At 42.9% G+C, this 21,814-nt stretch overlaps 1 protein-coding gene across 2 annotated transcripts in view; it reads right to left on the bottom strand.

Annotated features, from left to right (window-relative positions):
• NCOA7 (nuclear receptor coactivator 7) overlaps positions 1-21,814 on the bottom strand; it is a 198,426-nt gene that overhangs the window by 105,873 nt on the left and 70,739 nt on the right. For both annotated transcript variants that reach the window (XM_075203019.1, XM_075203018.1), the window contains exon 3: positions 8,307-8,506. In XM_075203019.1, the coding sequence (XP_075059120.1) occupies positions 8,307-8,506 (200 nt within the window). The remainder of the gene's footprint in view (positions 1-8,306; positions 8,507-21,814) is intronic.

Here is a 21,814-nt window from a genome sequence, read left to right as displayed (position 1 = left end):
TATAGACTGCCAATTTCTATAGTGTAGCTGTTACTAGCGAAGCACCGGATGAGTGTTCTTCATTTCTACACTTTAGTTCTGTACTGTCAAATAAGTCTTGTCCTCTAATCCACCTGTATTTATTTATTATCATGCCACTTCTGATTGACAAATGCAAATAGGAATACAGTGAATGCAATTGTAGTAAAGAGGACAAATAGATGGAGGAACTTGGAAAAGGACGGAAATCTGGAAAGTACTATGTAGAGAAAGGGAAACTTCTTCATGAATAGACTAATTCATATTTTCTTAAATTGGTAAGGAAGTTTAATCACAATAAAATTGAGTTGCAGTATCAGGGGAATTTAAAATACATTTAGTTTAAATAGTTTTGATTATAGCTCATAACAGAGAACAATTACTTCCCATAAAGTTCAATGGTGATGGCATAATCAATTATAATATAAATTGTAATTTGCAAAAAAAAAAAATTGCAAAATGTTGTTTTATAAGGGAAGTAAACAAGAAATGAATGTACTTGAGCCAAATATTATTTTTTATTATTATTTTATTTTTGTCTCATGCCCATTATTTCTCTATGAAAGTGACCCAAATCAGCGAGCTCAAAATGTAAAACGTGACTGCCCTCTGACCCTCCAATGATGCCTCACCGCCAGCGCGTCAGGACTTACGATAAAGGAGCGCTATCCTTTAGATGGTATGGCTAAAAGCAGTCATGTTATATTCACAAACTAACTTTAAAGTATATAAACAATAAATGGATTTTTTTCTCAAAAACTCCCTTTCCTAAGAGACTAAGGGCTAGATTTACTAAACGGCGGGTTTGAAAAAGTGGAGATGTTGCCTATAGCAACCAATCAGATTCTAGCTGTCATTTTGTAGAAAGTACTAAATAAATGAAAGCTAGAATATGATTGGTTGCTATAGGCAACATCCCCACTTTTTCAAAACCCGCAGTTTAGTAAATATACCCCTAAAGCTTATACATCCCATCATTTTACACAAGGGAACAGAGATAAAGCATATTTTTAAAGATGGTGAAAAATCACTTTCTTACCACATGTTCACTACCAGTATAGAAACTGATGTATTTACAGACATTAAATGATAGCGCTATTGAAAATATACATTTTCTTTAAAATTTCTCTTTTTGTCCCTAACTAGTAAAAAGGTTGTGATCCCTGCACCAAGTTCTCAGAGGTTAAAGTAGTTTTCCACTTTTACTAAATTTTACTAAATTCCTAACATTATAGAGGGAACCTCTGCTGATCACATTCAGTGCTGCGCGGGTCTCTGTTTAAGGGTTTATATCTGAATTCTAGGAAAATAAAAAAAACATATTTCCAGTGACTTTAACTGATCTGAGAAATTGAGAAACATGGAAGCCTTGGATTAGTCCCACACCTGGGTGGGGTTGGGGGGGGGGGGGGGGGGGTTGCTATAAAAGACTTTGCTGTAACAAACTGATAACCTGATTCCCAAGCATTTCTCCCATGAATAATATGCAGGTTTTACTAAAGTGGCATCACTGCAGAATTAGGACAGAATTAGGATTTCTAAAATGCAACCCCCATTTACCTTGCACACACTGCAAGACACATGTTTTAACTCAATGTCTGGCTCTATAGCATTTGTGATGTGCTTATATGCCATGGAAAAAGTTTAAATGGCGAAAATAAATAAAATTATTTTTAAATGTTCTTAAAACTCACCTGTATTCTTTGCCCATACACAAATGGAGCATCTTTATGTTCAACTCTAATATAGGCCCTAAAGCACTAGCAGGAGAGAAAAGTAAGGAAATCCTGAAACCAATGTAAACCATTTTAATTTGGATTTCATATGCTAATTCACACATAAAATACGTATTTACACTAGAGTAGGGAGAACAAACACATTGAAAGTCATACTTGCCGGGAGAGCAGCTAGCAAGTGTGTGTGTGTGTGGAGGGGCTCCCTGTAACCCTGCTCCCAGTGCGATTTGCGTTATTGCGCAGCAGGGCCAGAGTTTAACAACGCAAATTGCGTTCTTAAGCTTTGCCTCTGCCTGGGACACAGGAGAATGCCTGCTCTTCTGGGAGTCTGATAGGACATCACGAAATTCAGGAGCCTCTCAGGAGAGTATACTGTTTGCAGCACACCCTTATAAAAAATAAATCAAACAATATATACAAGGAGAAAATGTCGAATTTTCTGCATAGCTTACATACTTATGTATATATAAATAAACAAATGAGTTTTAAAGTGACTGTAATCCATACTTGCCCCACCGGGAAGGTGAAGTGAGACTGATGAGGGGGCGTGGCACAGGGAACCACGTCATTTTGCCGCGGGGAGCGTGGCTAAAAAGACATGCTTTCCGCAAATCATATCACTGAGGCCCCGATCCTACGCACTTCTGGGAGAGTTGGCAAATATGCTGTTAATTTTCCATTTGCTTAACTGTACTTACCACTGTGGACATGTGTATTCCGTTCCTATGGCGACTGGGACGTCACTTCCTGTGTTCACCCGACCGTTGCCGGTGGGCTGATTAATGTTGTAGGGTTGAGCCTGCCCATGTGATATCAGAGCTAAGCTCTGATTGGCTGGTACTAGTATTTAAGGCAGTGAGGTCTGCAGCCTCACTGCTGGTTATAGTGTTCTGTCCTCAGTTCTGCTGCCTGCTTGTTCTCTTTGTTGGTCATTATTACCTTGGATTGACTACCCGTGTTTTGACCTTTGCTTGTTCCTGGACCATTGAACCTTCGCTTCTGACCCTGACCTTTTTGCTTGGATTCCGGATTTTGCTTCTTCTGCCTGTGTGTCTGACCTTTCGCTTGTCCCCGGATTTTGTACCTGTGCTAGTGACCTTTGATCCCCTCTTCACTACAGCCCGCCAATCACTCCACTCCTGGGTGCTCCTTTAAGTCAGTATACGTTACTCGACCCTCGGTCGGCCCGCAGCCAAGTCTGTCCCCACCACTAGGGGCTCCAGCGAACACCGGGCCTTCAGAGTAGTCCCCGAGTTTCACTGTATTGGCTTGGGAGTTCCTAACAATATAACCGGCCAGGAAGATTGGCATTAGACGGCCATGGACAACGACGAACCAAATCTGTCTCCAGCCCAGATCCTGGCAAATCAGATACAGATGGTTTCCCAAGTCGTGCAGAATTTATCCCAGCAGTTGGCAGTCCAAGAAGAGGCTTCCAGAAACCTGCAGCTTCAGCAAGTCCCCGCTGGTGACACACCGGAGCCTAAAATGAACTTGCCGGACCGATTCTCTGGAAGCCGGTCAACCTTCCGTAATTTCAAGGAAAGCTGCAAATTGTACTTCCGCCTGAAACCACGTTCCTCTGGTTCTGAGCAACAACGGGTAGGGATTATCATCTCTTTACTCCAGGGCGACCCTCAGTCTTGGGCCTTCTCCTTGCCTTCAACAAGCCCAGCCTTGCAGTCCGTGGATGCTTTTTTCCAGGCCCTGGGGTTATTGTACGATGACCCAGACAGGGTAGCCTCAGCGGAGTCTCATCTCCGAGCGTTGAGGCAAGGACGTCGCTCCGCGGAAGAATATTGTGCGGATTTCCGGCGATGGTCCACCGATAGTGCCTGGAACGATCCTGCACTGCGAAGTCAATTTCGCTTAGGACTTACTGAGCAGATTAAGGATTCCTTAGTCCAGTATCCGGTATCCAGTATCCGGTATCCGATTCACTGGAGGAGTTGATCGTCGGATAAGAGAAAGGAAGACTGAACGGGAGTCCTCTGTTCCTATGGATTTATTCTCTAGTTCTGGTACCACTTTGCCCGATTCCTCTGAACCCATGCAGTTGGGCGCTTACCGCTTGCCTCCGGAGGAACGTTCCAGAAGACGCTCACTAGGCCTCTGTATGTATTGCGGTCAGCCAGGTCACTTAGTACCTTCTTGTCCCAATAAGCCGGGAAACTCCAAAGCCTAAGTGCAGGTGAAGAGGTGCGTTTAGGTCTTCAGATTACCTCTTCAGAAAATTCTTTATTAGTCCCTGGACGTCTAACTTTCAGTGGGAGATCCATGCATCTGAAAGCTTTTCTTGACAGCGGTGCGGCTGGTAATTTCCTGGATATACGTTTGGCTCGGACGCTTGATATTCCACATATCAAGCTAGGATCAAGCATCACCACATGTGGTTTGGATGGTAACCCCTTGCCTGGCGGAAGGATTCTCGCTAGGACTCCAATGGTTCAGTTGTCAGTAGGAGCCTTTCATACGGAGGAACTTTCCTTCTATCTTATTACCTGTTCCTCTGCTCCTTTGATATTGGGGTATCCCTGGCTTCGCAGTCATAATCCCCTTATTGACTGGAAAACTGGAGAGATTATCCGTTGGAGTTCCGAGTGTTCTACATCTTGCTTGACATTGCCGCTTAGAATCCTACAGCCTAGTCCAGACTTGCTGCCGGTACCTTACCAGGACTTCAGTGATGTGTTCTGCAAAAAAAAAGCTGATTCCCTTCCACCACATCGAGAATATGACTGCGCAATTGATTTAGTCCCGGGTTCCAAGTTGCCCAAAGGGCGGTTATACTCCTTGTCCATTCCGGAGACTCAGGCCATGGAACTTTACGTAGAGGAAAACCTAAAGAAGGGATTCATTCGTCCTTCTAAATCTCCCGTAGGCGCAAGTTGTTTTTTCGTGTCAAAAAAAGATGGCAGTCTTAGACCTTGCATTGATTTCCGTGGACTGAATAACATCTCAATCAAGAATATGTATCCGTTACCGCTGATTTCGGTTTTGTTTGATCAATTAAAATCAGCCACTATATTTTCAAAGATTGACCTCCGAGGGGCTTACAATCTTATTCGAATCAAGAAGGGGGATGAGGGGAAGACTGCTTTCAATACCCAGTCGGGACATTATGAATATCTCGTGATGCCATTCGGGTTATGCAACGCTCCGGCGGTTTTCCAGGACCTGATCAACAATGTTTTACGAGAATTCCTGGGTAAAACAGTAGTTGTGTATTTGGATGATATTTTAATCTACTCTGAGTCTTTACTTCAGCACCGTCAGCATGTTCGCCAAGTTCTATTGAAATTACGGGAACATCACCTATATGCAAAAAGGGAGAAATGCGAATTCGAGGTGGCCACAGTGTCGTTCTTGGGGTAAATCATCTCCTCATCAGGATTCGCAATGGACCCTGCCAAAGTTCAGGCAATCCAGGATTGGGTCCTCCCTACTAATCTGAAGGCGATCCAGAGATTCGTCGGGTTCGCCAATTATTACCGTAGGTTTATTGATTATTTTTCCTCGTTAGTGGCTCCTATCACTGCCCTCACTCGAAAAGGAGCTAACCCAGCAAAGTGGTCTTCGGAGGCATTGGCAAGTTTCTCAGCACTCAAAACTGCTTTCATTTCTGCTCCAGTGCTGAGACATCCTGACCCGGAACTTCCATTCATTGTAGAGGTGGACGCTTCAGATATCGGTGCTGGCGCCATCCTTTCACAAAAAGACAGAAGAAGCAAAAAGTTACATCCCTGTGCCTTTTTCTCTAGAAAATTTCTGTCTGCCGAATGTAATTATGATGTCGGAAATCGTGAATTGTTGGCCATTGGTTAGAGGGAGCTACCCATAACATTACCATCTTCACGGACCATAAAAACCTCCAATACATCCAGACCGCTAAAACTCTGAATCCCAGGCAGGCTCGCTGGGCCTTATTCTTCACCAGATTCAAGTTCATTATTACATTCCGTCCAGGTTCTAAAAATACTAAGGCCGATTCCTTGTCCCGAAGTTTTTTGGCCCATCATCCTCAGTCTCCTTACCCGTTGCCTATTGTTCCTGCAACTGCTGTTCATCTTGGACTCGCCCAGGATCTAGGAGCAACTATCCGGCACTTCCAGAGAATCGCTCCAGTTCAGACACCGGTCAACAAATTATTTGTCCCAGTATATTTAAGGAAATCTGTTCTCATTGAAGGCCACAACAACCGCTCCGCTGGCCATCCGGGAATTCATAGGACTATCGAAGTTCTTTCTCGTTGGCTGTGGTGGCCCACCTTATCAGACGATGTGGAGAGTTATGTTCGGGCTTGTCCTGAGTGTGCTAAAAACAAAACTGATAGGAACCGTCCTTCTGGGCTATTGTTACCCTTGCCGGCGCCAATCAGGCCTTGGACCCATCTGTCGATGGATTTCATTGTCGACCTACCAGTATCCGCAGGACATAACACCATCCTGGTAGTTGTGGATCTGTTTAGTAAGATGGCACATTTTATATCATTGCCCAAGTTACCTGATGCCAGAACCTTGGCCACCTTGTTTTTGACGCATATTTTTCGTCTACATGGGACTCCTGAAGATATCGTATCAGATCGAGGATCCAAGTTTATTGCCCGGTTTTGGAAAGCCTTTTGTAACTCCATCGGGATCTCTATCAGTCTGTCCTCGGCTTATCACCCCCAGTCGAATGGACGGACAGAGAGGACGAACCAGGCTCTGGAACAGTTTTTGCGCATCTATGTGTCTAAATTCCACGACAACTGGTCCTCTCTCTTGCCCTGGGCAGAATTCGCGTACAATAATTCTTGCCATTCCACTATACATACATCCCCGTTTTTCTGCAACTTCGGGTTTCACCCAAAATCCAACTCGTTCTCTACTAATGTTCCCTGCGGGGATTCCGGAACACCTGCTTTTACTGCCAGACTGAGGTCCGTCTGGAAAAAGGTGCACTCTGCACTAGGTCAAGCTTCCCGAAAATCCAAGGTCTTCGCTGACCGTCACCGTAGACCATGTTCATTGAAAGTGGGGGATCGGGTTTGGTTATCCACACGGAACATCAGGTTGCGGCAACCTTGTAAAAAGCTGGGGCCCCGATACATTGGACCGTTTCCAATTGAGAAGAAAATTAATCCAGTGGCATTTAGGTTAAAACTACCAACCTCCTTAAAAATACCTGCGACCTTTCATTGTTCGCTTCTGAAGAAAGTCGCTGCTCCCAACAAATTCAATCAACCTTTCTCCAACAGGCCCCAGCCTCTGATGGTGAATGGGGACCATGAATATGTTGTCAAAAGAATCCTTGACTCAAGAAAGGTTCAAGGCCAACTTCAGTTCCTCGTACATTGGAAGGGTTATGGCCCTGAGGAACGATCTTGGATACCACAGAGGCGTCTCCATGCTGAAAGGCTCATTAAAGAGTTTTTTAAGAAGTTTCCCACGAAACCTGGATGTTGGGGTTCCTTGACCCCTCCTCAAGGGGGGGGCACTGTTAGTAGTCGCGGCGGCCGCAGGCACCGCCGCAACTCTCACCTGGTTCCTGTAGGCGTCCCGGTCATCGCTATGGCGACCGGGACGTCACTTCCTGTGTTCACGGTCGGACACTAACTACAGTGGTGCTGCGTCCCGGCAGCCGGGGACAGCCGGGCGCATGCGCAGAAGTGCCCACAAGCCGGTGGGCTGATTAATGTTGTAGGGTTGAGCCTGCCCATGTGATATCAGAGCTAAGCTCTGACTGGCTGGTACTAGTATTTAAGGCAGTGAGGTCTGCAGCCTCACTGCTGGTTATAGCGTTCTGTCCTCAGTTCTGCTGCCGGCTTGTTCTCTCTGTTGGTTATTATTACCTTGGATTGACTACCCGTGTTTTGACCTTTGCTTGTTCCTGGACCATTGAACCTTCGCTTCTGACCCTGACCTTTTTGCTTGGATTCCGGATTTTGCTTCTTCTGCCTGTGTGTCTGACCTTTCGCTTGTCCCTGGATTTTGTACCTGTGCTAGTGACCTTTGACCTTGGATCCCCTCTTCACTATAGCCCGCCAATCACTCCACTCCTGGGTGCTCCTTTAAGTCAGTATACGTTACTCGACCCTCGGTCGGCCCGCAGCCAAGTCTGTCCCCACCACTAGGGGCTCCAGCGAACACCTGGCCTTCAGAGTAGTCCCCGAGTTTCACTGTACTGGCTTGGGAGTTCCTAACACTCTTTTCCTGCTCTCTGACGTGTTTTTGGTCCTACCCTGACCTTGTACCTCCCTCAATGTCATCTTGTCCTTCTGATAACGATGTCACACTTATCACTTGTCAATAGGCTATGCCCCCAAAGTATTTTATTGTAAAATGATTATGACAACTCAGAAGAAGGACAGCAGAGATTTAGTATGAAATAAAGAGATTATGGTGAAAAGAATTAATGGCAATTGTGCAGAATGGTGAGCTCTACAAGCTAACTAGTTTCATAGAAACAAGGTATAGTTCTATACCAACAGTACTTTTTAGACATTCATCCTACTACAGTGTAAAAATAGAGTTAGAGTCATTTTAGCTGCGTTTATATGAGCCTACTCACCTGCACTGTGTCTTTTAATCTCACTACGCCAATGCTGCTTTCCTTGTCCTTTCTTCTTTTTCTTTTCTTCATCGGGAACCTTCTCAGCGACTTGTCCCAGATTCCCTGTGGATGTATCATCCTTGATGGATGTGGAGCCAGCATGTGAATTAGCAGACGTGAACTCTGGATTCTGTTTTGTTATTTTTTTCTTCTTCAGCCTAAACAAGTTCAAAGAGAGCAAATTATCCTGTGGTGCTTTTTTAAAAAAAAGCATTGGTGTAGAAATGTAGTAGCTAGTACAATATAGAGAAAATATACCTTGTAAAGCGAGTAATAATAACATAACAATTTCAAGTTTTTATTGAAATACTTTTGCAGAAAATGTTCATATGTTTATGTTCCCGCCCAGATTTACCGTTGCTGTATCCTATCTTGGTGTGAATACAGTGGTAGGTGGGAATCAGGGCTGTCTTTCCACCTGGGCACGCTAGGCAGTTGCCCGGGGGCCCCACGAGAATAGGGGCCCCATAGGCAGGGTCCAGTAGAAAAAAAATCTATTCACCCATGTATCAAGGCACAGCTGTACAGCATGTTTTTTTAATGTTTAAACACTGATTTTTGTTGCAGGTACCAATAAATATAAACTTAATTTTATTGAAAATTTATATTTTTATTCCTGTGAGTGATCGTGTAGGTAGGGGCCCAAGTGCACTGCTTTGCCCGGGGGCCCATAATGTTGTTAAGAAGGCCCTGGTGGGCATGCAGAATACACAAGTGTGTGGGAATGGGAACAAAAGTACAAGTCAACATTGTCACACACTTTAGAGTCAACTGAATCTTTTGATATAATCCAACCAGACAGAGTTTCCCTCTCTTTCCCCAGATATTTGCCTTGGTCATTGAACCCCTGGACAAGAAAATTAGTTCTAACCCACATATTTCAGGAATCACTATAAACAAGTTACACTACAAAATTACCTTACTTGCTGACCATGTCCAATTAGCTCTAACCAAACTTCTCGCCTCGCTGCCAATCCTCTTTAAAAAAAACTACACTAGATGGCTAAAAGAAAACAATATATATATAAAAAATGTATACTGTATACTTCAAATAGTCACCTCCCACTGCAGCTGTATAAAGGGGACTATTGTTCACCCACAATAAAAACAGCGCTGTAGGATGACTGTATAAAATATTGTTTATAAATATTATAAGTATACTTTATAAAATAATATTTATATATCTAAAATAAATGCAATGCCGAATTTACATGGAAAAGGAATTTGTCATTCCAGATTATAACCCGATCACCAAATTTATTATAAATACATAAAAATAATCACACCATATAATAATATAAAAACTATATTCACTGTCATTTACAGTAATTTTCTTACAATATAAGATATAATAAAAAGTACAAATGTACACAACAGACTTCGTATAAAAAATTATTGCTGTGCTAAGACTGTAAAGATCCCATAAAATTAAAAATAAATGAATACTGATCTTTTTATAACAAAATACAGTCAATCCTGGGTAAGAATCCGGAATTGCTCCTATAAAGAATCCTTCTCTATTGTCATGGGGTATATTTCCCACTACAATATTTCTGATGTGAGTGAGTTTTCTTAGTGATGCTATATAGCTGATGATGATGATTATGATGATGAAAAGACAGCAGAATCTTTTAAACAAGCTAGGGGTCTGGGCAGGTAGAGATACGAGAGCAAATCTGTTTAACAAAGTCAGGATTGGAGAAGACAGCAAATCCTATAAACAATCCAGGTCAAATACTGATAGCAGAACAGGTCAGGATACAAGGCACATTGGGTCGAGCAGGAACGATCACCAGCATTGGTATACTGCCAGGAAGAGGTTTATGAAGGCAACAGCACCAATCGGAACTGCAGGATGATTAGTTGCATGAATGTGGTAGGTGATTGCACACCTAAGGCTGCAGACTGAGAGCTGAATGAAGCTTGTAACTATTTGCCTAGCAACCAGCTGAATCAGTGAACTGTAATTTTGATCCCAGAGATATCCTCGATGAGGACACATGGGGCGAAATCCATACTAGAATTGCCAAACACCCTATTAGAGTAGCAAGAAAATATCATATTCAATTCATTCAAGGTGGTGCTTCGTCCCAGAGCAACTTCATTACATCTACCCCAAAACCTCAGACAAATGCTGGAGACTGTGGGAACAGAGGGGAGGATATGCATATATTTAGTGGTCATGCCTGCTTATCATTACCCTACTGGAATGACAATGTTAACCTCCAATGTCACAGGATTATCTCTTAACCTTACCCTCACTAACTTTCTGCTCTGCGCACCCATAGGTCATATCAACAAGCAAATTAATAAACTCATTATTTGCGCATCTAGGATTCACACAACTGTAAGAAAATAAATCTCCTGTACAACAGAAAGTAACCAACTGGTCCTATCAAATATGACCACTAGTCACATATTGTACTACAAGTTAACCCGTGCATGATACTCATGCATTCTAGTTAAATCAAGCTACTTAAAGTGTTAAAAAGGTTCTTGTCATGCATTTGGGCCTAGTCCAGGCCTCCTCAGGGGAAGAGCGTTACTTCCCGACGCAAGCGCCCTTTTTTAACGTGGTTTTGTCCACATGTCACCACCTCATCATTTTTCTCCATCACCTCATCCTTCATCTTCATCGCCACATCCTTCATCAAGCTACTTAAGGTGTTAAAAACTCCCCACTGTCACCACCGGCAACCACCAACCACTCCCAACTGTCACTTCTCCTTCAAGAAATATATAGGTCAGTGTATAACTCTGCCCAGCAGGTGGCGCTGCAGCTTGGTTGTTTTTTTTACACACACGCCACTAGGCATTTATATAGTAGATGTTCTCTATTTTAGCTGCTATTGGAATCTGTTTGTAAACACCACACAAACAGCATTTTGATTTATATACTCTTCTTGTTTATTGTGATTAGCCTTTATTTTTTACAATAGTTTGCTAATGTTAATTTCATGTTAATTTTCTATTGTACTTTTTATTCTTTGCAACAGCACAATTGTAACCACTTTTGAGGACGATGTTCTTTTCCATTTTTGTTGTAAAACCTTAAATAACAAGATTTAAAATAGAAAAAGTACAGCTTTTTCTGTCGGCTTTGAGCTGGTGAAAAAATATGTCAAGAAACACCACTGAAATGCACCCTCTCCGCCGCTTAATTTCATTGCAATAATATAGCTCCATAAAACGAAATATAGAGATATCTGTTCTGCAATGCTGCACAAAACAAAGTACACCGCTTCTCTAATTCAGTGAGAACACTTCTCTATTCCCCCATCTGACTCTGCTTATTCACAAATGTGGATATTTAGCTCCACACACCCATGGAAATCTAAGTGCATTTGTGCAAATTTAGGCGCACAGCATGTCCAAAGCACAACTTGGGCTGTTGTGCAGCCAATTTACTTTTTTGTCAATTATATCAACTTTCTATACACAATGCTCAGGTAAGGTATGTCTGCAAGAAAACGTCTGTCTCGTGTAGAGATGCTCAGGCTCGGTTCCCCGAGAAACGAACACACCCGAACTTAGCAGATCCGAGTACCAAGCCGACTCGGTACTTTCGCGCGCCCTCGAAATTGAAAATGAGGCAAAACATCATTGTTACGTTGTCGGATCTCGTGAGTTTTGGATTCTACAAGTACCACCCTCCACAGCGATCCAGCGCCATTTCACAGAGGGACGCAGAAGGGGTAGCACAGTTCTTGGCTGTCTCTAGTGCAGTAGGACAGTGTCATAGGTAGAGAAGAAAGAGGAGGGGTAGCAGTGCTCTTCAAAGTCTCCAGTGACATTCAGGAGAGCTTACTCCACAAGCTATGACATTGGGAAAGGAGGGGGGTTGTATTTTACTCAAGCGCAGTGGAGAATACTTTCCGTGTTGTGCAAGGTGCTCAAACCATTCAAAGTAGTCACCTGTGAAGTGAGTTTAGACACTGCTAGCTTGAGTCAAGTGATTGCCTTAATTAAACTTTTGGAAAAGCAGCTTGAGAAACTGAAGGATGAGATTAAACAAAGCAATTACGCTAAGTATGCCGGACTTGTAGATCAAGTACTTTATTCGCTTTGCCAGGATCAAGAGTTATCAAAAGCTTGAAATCGGATCACTACATTTTGGCGACTGTGCTTGATCCTAGGTTTAAGGGCTATGTCTTCTCTTTGTTTCCAACTAACCCAGATCTGAAGAGATGCAAGGAGCTCCTGGTGAGCAAGATGACAGCTCAAGTGTCACGTGACAGGACGGCGTCTCCTCTTTCAGTTTCTCACTCAACTGCTGCTAGGAAATAACTTAGCTTTCCCAAGAGACCCAGGGATGATGCAGATGACTCAGCACAACATTTTGACATCTGGACTGGTCTAAAAGAATTGAAGAATTGACACCTCTGTCGTAACTCCACCTGATCCTCCTATCAACATCCAAAGGATGGTGGAGGATTATGTTAATGACAGTAGAGAAATAGACACATCAGACAGTCCCTTTCCATACTGGGAGGAAAAAAATGGAATTTGGAGACCCATGTACCAACTCGCTTTGCAATGCCTAAGCTGCCCAGTATGTACTCGGAAAGAATTTTCAGCACAGCCGGGAACCTTGTCAGCGATCGGCGTAGGAGGCTACTTCCTCAATATGTGGAAAAGATGATGTTCATAAAAATGAACTTCAGTTTCCATGAGGAAGGCCTTTCCCGCCAATTACATCAAAATACTGAGACTTTTGTAATGGTGGATTCCAGCGGTGATGAATTAATAATTGAGTGAGGATAACGTACAAACTGATGAGGATGAGGATGCGACTAAGGATGATGACAGCATCTTGCCACAGTAGAGTTTATTAACAGCACTGTTACCTCAGGTGCCTTAAGGCCATTGTTAGCTTTTTTTTGTCGGGGCCCAAACAAACCAATCACATCAGCCTCAAAAGTGGCACTCCTTGTCGCTGAAGTGCTTGGTCTGTTAAAGTGTGCATGTCCTTTTTAAGATCCAACATAAGGGTGGGTGGGAGGGCCCAAGGACAATTCCATCTTGCACCACTTTTCCTTTTAGCTACCGCTGTGTGCCAATGTTATCTACATGTGCTATACTCTGCTGTGTGCTTTGCAAAAATCTTAGACACCCATTGATGATGCAGATGACTAAGCACAACATTTTGACATCTGGTCTTGTCTACTGTAAAAGAATTGACCAGAATTAATGACACCTCTGCTGTAACTCCACCTACTATCAACTATCAACATCCAAGGAATGGTGGAGGATTATTTTTGTAGAAGATCTCCGGGAAGTGTGTAGAAAAATAGGGGGTGCTGATATTATGGCTTCTATTAACCTGTGCAAGCTCAGGACCACTGTGTGTAGATAGAGGTCTGAACCTTTGATAGTGGATGCTGCAGTACCAATTTTCTGCCACTGGAGGGAAGAGTTTTATTAAGCACAGCCTGTGATCGACTCTGTATGATAGAATTGCACAGAAAATGTGAAGCAGGTGCAGTACACAGGGGAGCGATCATAGCAGCACACTACAGAGAAGATCCGAAGTCCTCGCCACTGATCAAAGGGGGAAGCCTGCAGGAGGATGCCACCGATCGATGGAGCTTCTGCCAGATAAGGTCAGGCACTTCCAGTCTGCTCCCCGCCAGCAGGAAGTTTTCAAGGCACAGTGCCTGGAAGCCTGTGGGACCGTGTCAGGACAAGTGTGGGGCACAGTAAAAGCCACAGGACGGGTCATCTTCGGGCAGCAGGAACAGCTCCGGGTCCCAGCCCGCAGAGTAATTTTTTTGAAATATATAAAGACAACAGTTTTATTAACAAAGAACAACGTTGCTTGCAGAAATAATGTAAGCATGGATGTCTAAATAGAAGTGTATATGTATTACCTTCCACTTCTGCTGTTTCATCAAGTGTTTGTAATATGCACTTTACATCAAAGTTACCTTACTATTTTATAATTTTTTGGGAATTGGGGCTGATTCAAAGCTCAGTGATGAACTTGCTTTTTGCTGTGAATTACAATGGCTCTTTTTAGTGCATTGTCTGGCACCCTGGATTGGTCTGGGTCTGATAAAAGCACGCTTCCCGGGGGAGTCAGTGCTCGTCACCATGTACTAGCTGTAGACTTACCACAGTTATCCAAGGAACGGGTGGAGCATAACTGATTTCATGATCCAAGGACAATTCCATCTTGCACTACTTTTCTTTTCTGCCACTGCTTTGTGGCTGTGTTTCCTAGATGTGCTAGGAACTGCCGTGTGTTTGCGTCATTGCTCTGTCGCTTAGCATCCAACCAGGTCACTGTAGTCTTTGTTTGAAAGTGTATGAAAATAATATTGTGACCTGTGAGATGGCCAAAATTGACTGCAAATGACTTGAAATTAGTGTTATTGAGGTTAATAATAATGTAGGGGGGGGGAGCAAAATTATGTGATTTTAGCAAAAAAAAAAATTGATTTTAGAAAAAATAGGGATCCAAAACCAAAATCAAGACACACAAGGGCGGTTTTGCCAAAACCAAAACCAAAACACGGAAGTTAATCCAGATCCAAAACCAAAACCGGAACACGGGGGTCAGTGAACATCTCTAGTTTCGTGTAGTAAGATTCTTTCAAAGTGCCACCTGCTGGCAGTAAACCATACTGCAATATTGAGGGTTTGGAAACTAACTTGATGCAATGCAATTTGCTTTCTTAAAGTGGCACAAAGCAGAATGTTATCTAAATCACCCAGCTTTAGAGGATAATTTGGCAGATGCTCCATCTGTGTTTAATGTCACATAAGAGCTCAATGACTATGTTTTTTATACAGGTCATGGAAGTCCAAAATTCATGATAGAAGTAGAATGGGAAAAAAAATGTAAATGTTAATTAATAAATTAGGTTTTTATATATTTAAGACTTATTCCCATGAATGTGTGAGCAATGCTGTTTGCATGCACTAGTTAATTCTTGAAAAGCACATTACATTTAAAATAAATGTGCTAAAAAAAATTTGGCATGTTGCAGATTTCCTCTGTTAACGCACTTGATGCATCCAATACACATTTAAAAAAGCATGCTCTTTTTGAGATGTGTTTTTTATGCATTTTATAAAAACATAAAAATGCATTGGTGAGAACAAGCCCTTATTTTGTTTTGTTCATTTATTTTCAAATAAAAGAAAAATAGCTCTCAAAGAACTGCTTTGTGTAAAGCAGTAGGTTTCGTTTCTGGATACATATTCTGCAATGACCTTCATGCTCGATAACAACCTGATCAAAGTCAATTAGCTCATTTATCGGACATTATGGTAAATGTTGAAGATGACTGCAGATGACTATTGTCCAATGCGGTCATCCTCCAACCATACTAACAGGCCCGTGACACTGAAAGAGATGTGCCTGCTTCAGTATTTTGCCAAATTAGACTGATTGTAGTATGTGTAGCAGCGTCACTCTGCGGCAACCTGCTCACAGAAGACTGTGGAGCGGTATCATCTCTGGCTGCAGCAATAAACTGGAGGAGTGTGAAATGAGGCAGGTATAAAACACTGTGGGCCTCATATAGGGTTAGGATACAAATACAAATAGAGTGTGTGAATTTGCACCTAGATTTTTTTTTATTTGCAGGCAGGGATAATACTGACAGGATTTGCATGCAGCAAACAAACATTGGACAGCTTTATTTTTACACTGCTTATTTTCTTTTCTGTGTGCTTTGTATCTTGTTCAGCTACTTTGCACAGCTGATGATTATTTGATTGTTTCACTCCCACTGTATGGGATTTTCAAGGGTGCTTGGTTTATTGTGGTGGTAGTCTTGATAAAGGGCTGTGTGGTGTCTGAAATGTTGACCTGTTGTATATGGAATAAAGCCTCTAGAGTTTGGAAAAGCCCTGTGACCGCCTGCTAATTATATAACTTTACACAACCATGGTTCTGGAGTTCTTTGCACGCAGCCTCGAGAGATATATACACACGTGAATGCCTTTCATGTGACGAGTTTTATTTATATATATATATATATATATATATATATATATATATATATATATATATATATATATATATAAAATATAATCTCTGCCTGAATAATAAATATTGAATGGTCCTTATACTTCAAACATTGCCAATTTAGATACTTTTAACTAAATAGGATATGGCTATTTACATGTATTGAGTCTAGCCACCATAACGCCAAACATTTTACCTACGACACAGTGCTATGCTCCAATTTTTGCCACCACATCTATTAATCTGGATTAAATAACATAAAAAAAATCTCTAACATAAAACATGACATAATTCAGCCTTGAATAATTAAGTTGGACTATAATTAGTGAAAAAAGGGGAGCAGAGCGATGTGTTCATGGTGAAACAATTGGAGGATATGAACTTTCTGCACAAATAGTACTAATGTGGGTTATGCACACATGTAACTGTGTTCCCTTTGACCAATATGTTTTTCATGCAGGATGTCAATACAATACCTCAGTGATCTGATTTGATCAGATGTCACCTATTGTGTGTAAGGCATTTGTCAGCAATTTGTGCTTATTTTATTCTACTATGTACTGTTATTACTAGAGATGCTCAGGCTCGGTTCCCCGAGAACCGAACACACCCGAACTTAGTAGATCCGAGTACCAAGCCAAGGCGGCTCTGTACTTTCGCGCGCCCTCTGAATTGAAAACAAGGCAAAGCGTCACTGCTACGTCATCGGATCTCGCAAGCTTTGGATTCTATAAGTATCGCCCTCCATGGCAATCTAGCGCAATTTCACAGAGGGACACAGAAGTGGTAGCATGGCTCTTGGCAGTCTTTAGTGTAGTTGGGCAGCGTCATAAGTAGAAAAGAAACAGGAGGGGTAGCCTTGTTCTTCAAAGTCTCCAGTGACATTCATTGCTAATTGTCATTGCTGAAATAGAAATAATAGGGCTGGCAGCCTTGGTCTTCTAAATCTGTATAATCAGTCACATTTTACTGTGTTATATAGGTTCTAAATCTGTATAATCAGTCACATTATACTGTGTTATATAGGTAGCACACAAAGAGGAGAGCTCCATTGCTAATTGTCATTGCTGAAATAGAAATAATAGGGTTGGCAGTGTTCTTCAAAATCTGCAGTTACATTGTACTATGCCGTAGCTCACCCACAAATAGAAGAGGTGGCAGTGTTTAGTGCTGAAACAGAAATTCAAATAATAGGGCTTATTAAAAGGGCCTATTATTAAAAGTCTCCAGTCACATTTTACTGTGCCATAGCTCATACAGAAACAGGACGGCTGGAGTGTCCTTGTCACTCACCAGTCTTCAGTCATGATGATACTAATCCCTCTACCTCATGTGCAAAAGCCTATGTTCAAGTCCATAAAGGTGAAAGTTTACTGTAGAAAAACATAAAATTGGCAACATGCCATTCTATCCAAAATATTACCAAGCATACCAGCATCAGGTAGCTCCCTTCTCTCAGCTAGATCTCAGCACCTGCCATCTACACTGTCATCATATTCACCCTAATCAGTGTGTACATCATCCTCAAACAATACTAATTCATCCCCGCTGGAATCCACCATGACAGAAGTCTGTGTACTTTGTTGTAATTGCCGGTAATGGCCTTCCTCATGGAATTTGTAGTTCATTTTACGGCAGAGCTGCCATGATTTTTGGGCAATTCTTTGAGACCAGACCAAATGTGAAAATGTTGTGCAGACTCATCTGCATCACCACTGGGTGTCTTGGGAAAGTTTTTCCTAGCAGCAATTTTCAGAGAAACTGAAGGAGACGTCATTGTGTCATGTACCACTTGAGCTGTCAGCTTGCTGACCAGGGGCTCATTGCATCTCTTGAGATCTGGGTCAGTTGGAAAGAAAGAGAAGACATAGCTCTTAAACCTGGGATGAAGCACAGTTGCCAAAATGTAATGATCCGATTTCAAGATGTTGATAACTCTTGGATCCTGGCGAAGCGAATAAAGTACTTAATCTAAAAGTCCAACATAATTAGCGGAATTGCTTTGTTTTATTTCCTCCTTCAATTTCTCTTGCTACTTTTCAAAAAGTCTAATTAGGGGAATCACTTGACTCAAGCTATCAGTCTCTGCACTCTCTTCACAAGTGACTACTTCGCTGGACTAAAGTACATTCCCCCTAAATTCTATTCTTCTTGCAGCTGCTGCATTCTCCTACATGCTGTTGCAGAATCCCGAAAATTACCCTAAATATTTCGGGACACATACAGCATCGCCTGCATGTCTGTCACGGGCACTAGGAGTCTTTACCCAGGGATCACCAGGTGATGGACTTACCAGAGCAGTATAGATGGTAATATGGTACTCTGGTAGCGGGGTGATCACGGAACAGGAGACAGCAGATGGTAGAGAATGCTCGTGGAAAGTCTATGACTAGCAGCACTGGTAATATACAGGTAGTAGTACACGAGGAACTGAATGGACAAAGGAAACGTGAGGGTAGTCAGTGGTCTGCGGTAGCAAGTTGTACCACTGCTATAGTGAGGAGGAATGTCCAGAAGCAACGAGGAGGTGATGAGAGTCAGCGGTCTGCGTTTAGCAAGTTGTACCGCTGTCTATGTGAAGGAATGGAATCCAGGTGGAGGTATCCGGGAAGTCAGTGGTCTGCGTTAGCAAGTTGTACCACTGCTATGTGAAAGGATACTGGAAACAGGTGACTCAGGAAACAGGGATCAGTGGTCTGCCTCTAGCAAGTTGTACCACTGAATATATATGTGAGGAGGAGCACGGGGAGAGAAATGCAATACAGAGTATACACGGGCACACTGAACTTGATCTCACGATGATATGCACAATATAGTAATGACTGAACAGCACTGCACAATAATACAAAGTCACAGGAACTATCCGGGCAAAAGGTAACACAGTCAAATGATGGCAATAGTCTCAGCGGATAGTAAACTCCAGAGGGGAACAACTCAGTCCAGCAAGATATGCAATACACCAGCACAGTCAATGAGAAGTATGCATACCGTGGTTCAGAAGCAGGCTGTCAGACAGGAGTGCAGAGATACCTGAACGTCTGGAGGCCGGCAGGATGCGAAGTCCCAGGAGGGTAGAAGCGGTAATCAAGTAGGTGCAGCGCACAGGTAGGTAGACCAGCAGAGATAGAACCAAATACTCAGGAAGCAGTAGTATATAGAACTGGACACCTGGAGAACACTGAAGAGTAGAGATGGTCTAGACGAGATGAAAGCAGCGAGGCGTTGATCCGATGCAGACTGGCGCGTAGACACAGGCAGGAACACTGTAGAAGCACGGAGAGCAGATCAGCTGGCTGCAGACACGAGTAGAACTGAAGGGTAGCGGCAAGCAGGACACTGCAGGTACACGGAGGTAGCGGATAGGAATCAGCAGGTGCAGTCACGATGAAACACGGGAGCGTTGAGATGAGCTGGAACTGTTGAGCACGGAGGCAGCGGATAGGAATCAGCTGGTGCAGTCTCGATGAAACACAGGAGAGTTGAAGTGAGCTGATAACTGTAGTGCACGGAGGCAGCGGATAGGAATTAGCTAATACAGTCACGATGAAACACAGGAGAGTTGAAGTGAGTTGATAACTGTAGTGCACGGAGGCAGCGGATAGGAATCAGCCAATAGAGTCACGATGAAACACAGGAGAGTTGAAGTGAGTTGATAACTGTAGTGCACGGAGGCAGCGGATAGGAATCAGCTAATACAGTCACGATGAAACACAGGAGAGTTGAAGTGGTCTGGAAACCACAGGAGAGTTGAAGTGGTCTGGAAACCACAGGAGAGTTGAAGTGGTCTGGAAACCACAGGAATCAGCTGGGCTGAATACACGAGGAAACACAGGAACACCTTCAGAGGCTCATGGGGAATGAGACTCCAAGATCAGGCAACGAGGTATGGAACTCAGGTGCTTTAAATAGGGAGTGTTGCCTGATCAGCCAATTAACTAACAGGAACCTGAACAGAAGGTTTGAAAGGGCTGCACATGCGCAGACCCTCAGGATGGTGGACGGCCACGGTTCCTAAACACACGGGAAGAAGCACTCACAGTCTGGTGAGTGACAATGTCATTGTAATTTTTTAAAAAGTTATGTACCACCAAGTTGATTGTGTGAGCGAAACAGGGAATGTGATGGAATTCCCCCCCCCCGCTGTAATGCTCTAACAATATTGGTGGCATTATCAGAAATCACATATCCTCAGGAAAGTCCAAGCAGGACAAGCCATGTTGCAATGACATCCCTTACTTTTTCAAACAGGTTGTCAGCAGTATTACCTCTGACCTTCGCCTTGTCTGTTCTCTGATAACCACCTCTCAATCCCGCCTTCAAGACTTCTCCCATGCTGTTTCCAACTTATGGAATTCCCTACCACGCTCAATCAGACTTTCCTAGAGCTTTCAAATCTTTAGATGCTCTTTGAAAACCCATCTCTGTTTTAGAGGTGACCTTTTCCTCGATAACACTATTCACATTAATGCACCCTCACAACTATTCCAATCTCCACTCTGAGCCACACTCGCTCCTCTTGTTTCAGCTGTGCCCTCTTTCCTTTAGAATGTAAGCTCTCTAATGAGCAGGGTCCTCCATACCCTTGTTTTCATGTCTTCATTCATTCTGTCTGTTCTTGTTTTACGTATGTCCTGTTATATGTATGTCCTTGTCTTCCCTACTGTACGGCGCTGTGGAGCACAGTGGTGCCTTACAAATCTACAATAATAATTATAATATGCCTCTTAGTGAAGCAGATGATACACAGAGTAGCCTGCCTCTGAAAAATGTGACGTTCTTGGGTACATGCTGCTGTGATCCCTACTGGTGAAGGCGAATCACCAACCCAGTGGGCTGTCAATCATATAATCTTTTGTTTGCCCACTTCCGCTTGTCCACATTTCTGTGGTAAAGAGTACAGTGAGTAGAATGGGATTTTGTAACCCAATACTTACATTGTTATGAACCTTCTGGTAGAGGTGAGGAACTACTTTTGTAGTTAAATGGTGTTGTGATAGAATTTGGTAATGAGAACAGAAGACCTCAAGTAACTGTCTATAACCAGCTGCATTAATAGTGGATATTGGACGCAGATCTAATACCAGCATAGTCGCCATGGCGTCTGTGATTCGCTTTGCAACTGGGTTACAACTTTCATACTTGCTACCTCTTGCAAAGGATTGTTTAACAGTCAATTGTTGTAAACTACTAGTAGTCTTCTTCTTGGTCTGCTTCTGGGATGAAGATCCACCCCCAGCAGCAGGAGCAGCAGCAGTGAGCCTAACGCTCAAGGATTCTTCTGAGAACTCCTGAATAGGGGAGGAGTCATCTCGCCTTAGAAACTTGGATGCAGGACTAACTCCGATTACTTGTGAGGATATTGATGATGAAGGTGTTGGCGGTGTAGATTGCAGGTGCTGGGATCTAGCTGAGAGAAGGGAGGTAGCTGATGCTGGAATGCTTGTTGTTATTTTTTACCATAAGTTTCTGATTTTCACAAAGGCTTTTC

The sequence above is a fragment of the Mixophyes fleayi genome, chromosome 3, assembly GCF_038048845.1.
Source record: "Mixophyes fleayi isolate aMixFle1 chromosome 3, aMixFle1.hap1, whole genome shotgun sequence".
In the NCBI taxonomy this organism is placed as follows: domain Eukaryota; kingdom Metazoa; phylum Chordata; class Amphibia; order Anura; family Limnodynastidae; genus Mixophyes; species Mixophyes fleayi.
Note: the sequence above shows the minus strand (reverse complement) of the source record. Positions and strands in the feature narration are given on the sequence as shown.